Source organism: Centruroides sculpturatus, unplaced genomic scaffold (genome assembly GCF_000671375.1).
Source record: "Centruroides sculpturatus isolate CEXI.00-Female unplaced genomic scaffold, Cexi_2.0 scaffold1346, whole genome shotgun sequence".
In the NCBI taxonomy this organism is placed as follows: Eukaryota; Metazoa; Arthropoda; class Arachnida; order Scorpiones; family Buthidae; genus Centruroides; species Centruroides sculpturatus.
In genome coordinates, this window is record NW_019385468.1 from 2,113 (window position 1) to 7,770 (window position 5,658).

At 29.3% G+C, this 5,658-nt stretch overlaps 1 protein-coding gene across 1 annotated transcript; it reads left to right on the forward strand.

Annotated features, from left to right (window-relative positions):
* Positions 1-512: 512 nt before the first annotated feature.
* LOC111639272 (U2 small nuclear ribonucleoprotein auxiliary factor 35 kDa subunit-related protein 2-like) lies at positions 513-4,687 on the forward strand. Its single transcript, XM_023385107.1, has 4 exons — positions 513-611; positions 2,891-2,973; positions 3,757-3,823; positions 4,532-4,687. The coding sequence occupies exons 1-4, from the start codon at positions 607-609 to the stop codon at positions 4,662-4,664; spliced, it is 288 nt and encodes a 95-aa protein (XP_023240875.1). The 5' UTR covers positions 513-606; the 3' UTR covers positions 4,665-4,687.
* Positions 4,688-5,658: the final 971 nt, after the last annotated feature.

The window sequence follows — 5,658 nt, forward strand, 5'->3', positions numbered from 1 at the left end:
CTTCAGGTGTTTGGGGAGACGGAGAAATTGACCTCCGAAAATCGGCAACTCTGACATTCCCTGTATATATATATATATAAACTCTTTTCGCCCTATGGGCACTAAGAGGACTCTTTGAGCAAGCCCATTATGAGTTTGGCTAGGCCCACAATGGATGGCCAGTGGTGAGGGATGGGGGAGGCTGATATATCCGGTCGGTCCGATGGGATCGAATCCGGACGGGTCGAAAAATCCCCAGAAATTTTTCGATCCGTCCGGATTCGATCCCGGGTCCCTCAGAGCAATTGGTTGCCACACTGACCTCTTGACTATCCGGCCTGAATTCCTGTATATGTAGTCAGTCAGTGACATTTTTTACTTGGCGGGGAGTCACTGCGTGACTCCTGATATTATTAAATTATTTATAATAAATGAATTAATATTTTTTATTTAAGTTTTGTATTTCTGTTAAATAAATATTAACGTAATAATTTATTTTCAATTTATTTTTTCACAAGAAATTATTTTAAAAATTTGAACGAGGAGCCTCTAGTGGCGGATCGAGAAACAATTGATTTGAAAAAAGATGGAGGATGTGTTGTTTACACTGGAAATTCTCTGCTTATAATGAAGTAAGATGATATAGTACTTTTTAACCGTATAAAAATATACTATTTCTATTTTTGCAATAAGTTTTAGTAATTATTTTTAAGCAATACACTAACGTTTTCTCTCTCAATTTTATTTATTAAGGGAGGGAATTACAAATGTTATAAGCTTTATGAGTTCTGATGATAACTGAAATTTGAAAATTAAAATTTAGATCAAAATACATTAGTTATCATTTTATAGATGATGATGCCATATTGAATATTGAATTACTGTCTGATGATGATGAATGTTAAAAGAGATTATCTAATACTGTATATATATTGTGAAGCAGTAAACTTTAAATTATAAATGTACTGTACACAGAATTGTACTTTTATAGGTAAAATGTGAACCCTGGTGGAGGGATTTGCCACCTCCCAGAATTGTAGACCCTTGTAAGAGCAAAAAAGTCAATGGAACTATACCTGTATGTCTGATCCTTGTCAGATATAGCTCCAAAATCAGCCTACTTTCAGGTACTATAGGTAGTCACTCTGCGCACTCTGCTAACAAACATCCTGGCATGGTGGTCGGACATTCTAACAATATTTATCAGAAAGAATAAAAGAAAGTCCACTGTGCGGCCCATCATGAGATATTTACCTCCAAATGTGGAACCTTGACAATTACAGTTCTGGTTACCATCATGTTTGCAAGCAAGTTATGTTTTAGGCACAGCAACCATTGCTTTTAAGATAAATAATAAAAATCCCTTAACTATTATTTTTATTAACAGTTTTTACCTTGAACCAGTACTATTGCCTACTCTCTATGCTCTGTGTTAGTGTGGGAACCAAGGTTGTGAGCACCTTGGTTCCCACACTGACAGGGAATTGGGTGAGCCCCACACTCCTTAAAACTATTACATTAAGTACTCCAAGAACAGTCAAGTGCTACTCAAAGCCTGCATAATTGTGAGGGTTAAATGTGATACTCTTACTGTTAGCAGAGAGCACAGTGTGACTCCTGATTGCTCATGTCCTGGAATTAGGCTGATTTCAGGGGTCTATAACTCATGAAGGGTCATATGTAGAGGTCATATGTAGAGATATGGTTCCTTTGACTTTCTTATTCCTATAGGTATGATCTATAGCTTTGGTTCCATAACTGAACTCCCAGTGTTCAGGTAATGGAACAGCTTTGATATCAGCATTTCTGATTGTTGATAGTATCTTTTTCATGTGGGAAGTTGAACAATGGTTTTCAGACCGAATTTTTTTTATCAAGATATTCTCTTACTGGGAGATCTAAGAAACAATTTCATACACAGAAAAGAGAATATTTGATTTCTATTAACCAAACTTTTATATATTTTATATCATTTTTACCAATATATATTCTAATTTTGTTTAGTTTAAATTATATATATTAAATTTATCAATATGGTAGAATTATGAAAGGAAAAAAATATTAATCTGCAAATTATTTATTTACTTATTCATTTTTAATTATACAAATAAATAAACATTGTCATTTTTATATGAATTATAGTAATTATACATCTCTATTTTCTGATCAGTTCTGTTTGTTGTGATAGAATACTTTGGTTTCTACTCCGTAATCATAGGCATTCATCCCTGTGACAATCATGAATATGCAGCAGTCTTGCTTTTTATAAGAATAATTGATGGTTAAATACTGTTAAAATTTTTCTTCTTTTACAGAAGAAAATGGCATTTATTTATATTCAATATATATTAGGATATTATTATATGCAAAAAAAAAAAAAAAAGATATAGTATATGAGCATTTTGTTATTTTTTTCTGTTCAAAACATTAATTATGAAGGCATATTTTAAATTATGTGTATGTGAACCGCCGGGGAGGGTGTAGGTCTCCCAATCCGGCAACAGGTTGTTAAACCTTTTCACTGTCAGGATGGATGGAAGGATTCTTTTTCCCGCAGTAACGGGCTTTAATGTTTCGGGTCCCATGCTAACTATCAACTTTGGAGTTGGAATGTGGGATTAGTTTCGAAATGGACGGATGTTTACTTTAAACAAAAGGGGAGATCGGAAATTTTCCCTTTTTTTCGTTAGATTGTCGTTTATGTTTTAAAGGAAAATTAAATTGGGGGTTTAGAAAAATGCTGAATATTAATCGGAAAATTCGGTAAAAAGTCTGGATCTCACATGTAGTTTGCTTATTTGCATATTTAGATAGATCTAGAATTTTATTTCTATATAATATTATAGTTAATATAAAAAAATTATTGTAGAGATCAGCATATTACCATATTTAAGAAAGAATATTTTTTCAGCCATAAGAAGTTCCGTGCTTTGTTAAAAAAATTTCGCAGAAAATTTAAGAGACAGGCTTTAGCTAAATTACGAGAACAAAAAGGTAAAGATTTGTTTTTATATAATTAATTAATCACTTAAAATCTAAGTATTTTCTATATTTTATTAAATAATAATAATAAATTTATTAAATGAAAAAAATTTGCATAGTTTTAGTGATGTTCTATTTTTTGAAAAGCTAAATTATATCAAGCTATAATTTGTTTGGTTTTAATACATAACTATTGGATTATTTAAGATATACAGATATATTTGTATACAGAACAAAAACATATTAGGATATTGGTGAAATTGTAAAATAAAATAAAAATACAAAAAAATAACAAAATTGTAACATAAAATAGCATTAAAAAAATTAAGTATAGTTAACACAAAATAGTTTTTTTTCCACTTTGAATTACTGAGAATATACTGTAAAAAAAATTAGAAATTTTTTTAACAGCAGAATATTGACACATTGATAATATAATAGAATATATATATTCTATTATAATTATATAATATAATATAATATTTTATTATATTATATTATATATGTATTTTAATCAAAATTTATTAACTCTTACATAAATACTGTTGAAAAATCCTTTGGCAATCAGTTTGGCAAATGAGTGGTTCATATCTAGGAGGAACTTTTCAATTTATTACGAAAAATATGTTAGGGAAGGAAGAGGATTAAATAATTGTTATATATCATCTATTTCATACCATTTTATTGTATATTTGATATAAAAATTTATTACTTTTTAATAGTTTTATGTAACATTAAATAATTTTAATTAATAGATAAATTAATAATAATATAAATAATGATTAAATCTTGCAGCACAAAATGAAAGTTCTGAAGATGAAATTGAAGAAAGCATTAAATTGGAAGAAGAAGAAAAAGAAAGGTAATTAATAAAATAATGTTTATTCCTCCTTTACATAAGTGTATAATAGAATTAAAATTTTAATAGATAACTTTTAATAGTAATGCATTATTAACACTATAAAGCTTTCTATTATTTTTTCTAAAATTTCTATTAATTGGCCATGCAATTTAATTTCTGATTTTTGATTAATGATAGGAAGAGTACTTATCATGCTGCTTAAAATAATTAGCTGTAAAAATCAGAAAGCTTATTACATAATTGAAATGATTCAAAGGTTGCTACAGACAACACAGTGAGAGCAGGGTTTGTCTATAGTAACAAAACAAATCTTCATGTTAGTACAAAGAGTAAATTTGATATGCTTAAAAGATAACTTGAAGATTTTTATAATTTCCTTCATATATTTTTTTTGTGGGAAATATTAGAAATAATCTCAAAAATGTGATCCTAGTTGCTATAAGTTTACATTGTAAAATTGCTATTGATACAGCCTTATATATGAAAATTTGTATTTTGGTACTTAAAAATATTAATTATTTGATTATAGATAAAAAGAAAACTTATTTTATAAAATCAATTTTAAATATTTTATATTTTTTTTAAGAAAGTAGCATTGATTTTATATAGAATTTTCATTTTTACAATGTTGTAGTATATATTACATAATGAATTTATTTTCATTTATGAATGAATTAAAAGAATGTCAAATATTAAAATTTTTTTTAGAGAAAGGCAACATATGCTATGGTTAGAACGTGAAAAAGAAGCACAAGAATTGTTTGAAAAACAAAAGGATTTAAGAGAGTTGCAAAAGAAAAGAGAAGAGGAAATTGTAAACATTTTTAACAGTTCTAATTAAATTATTATATGAAATAAATTTTCATTAACAACATTAATATATTATTGTAATATTAGTATAACATAATGTAAAAAAACTGTATTTTTTTCATAAATAGATTATTATATAATTGACCATGTTTAAGGGTTATAAAATATGTTTTTTTGTTCTTTTGGAAAAACAAAAAGATATCTTGAAACAATACAGTCTTATCTCAAATGTTTTCAGTGTCATGCTAAATGACATTGCAAACTTTGGTTTGATATAAACTTTTTCAAATAATAATGAAAAAACATCTTTTATGAAATATATATTTTCCAATTTTGTTCAATATATTTCAATTATATATGAGCTGATCATTTAATTTGCTGAATACTAATGTGAGTAGCAGGGGGCCACTGGGTTAAAGCCTAATGACCACTTAATCTGCACGGGTCGGAAAGACCCGCTCTCGGTTGTCGGATGGCAATAGGAGGGCTAAAAATATGAGTGGGGAGGAGTCGGAAGTCGTAATCAGGTGTCCAAAAGACTACACGGGTTTAAATTAACGAACACATTTAATAAACAACTATGAAAATTTACACAAAGATATTAAATACAACATACGCGAATCAAGATATAAATAGGTATTCTAAAATCTATTCTAACCTAACGCTAAAATCCGAGAGAGAGCTCACGTTAGAGAGAGATAAATTATAATGGCAAGGGTTTACCTTGAAGGCAACGTTCTCCAGTTATAGGGCGTTGATAAAACACTCTGTGATCGTTGTCTTCTAATCCGAGGTGTCCTTTGAAGGCTATGTGGAGCGATGTCCTGTTACGGTGTATGCTCCGTCGCTCCCAATATGTAGAGTTCTTCCTTGACGAAGTTCTTCGGAGGTTTCTTCAATCAACCTCTCCGAGGAGTAATTCCGTCGTATATGGAGAGAATAGAAAATAAGCAAAGTCCTTTACCTTTCATGGAGCGGCAATTATGAGCTTCTTAGATCCTGAGAGTGCTGGAAGATCGTGCGAC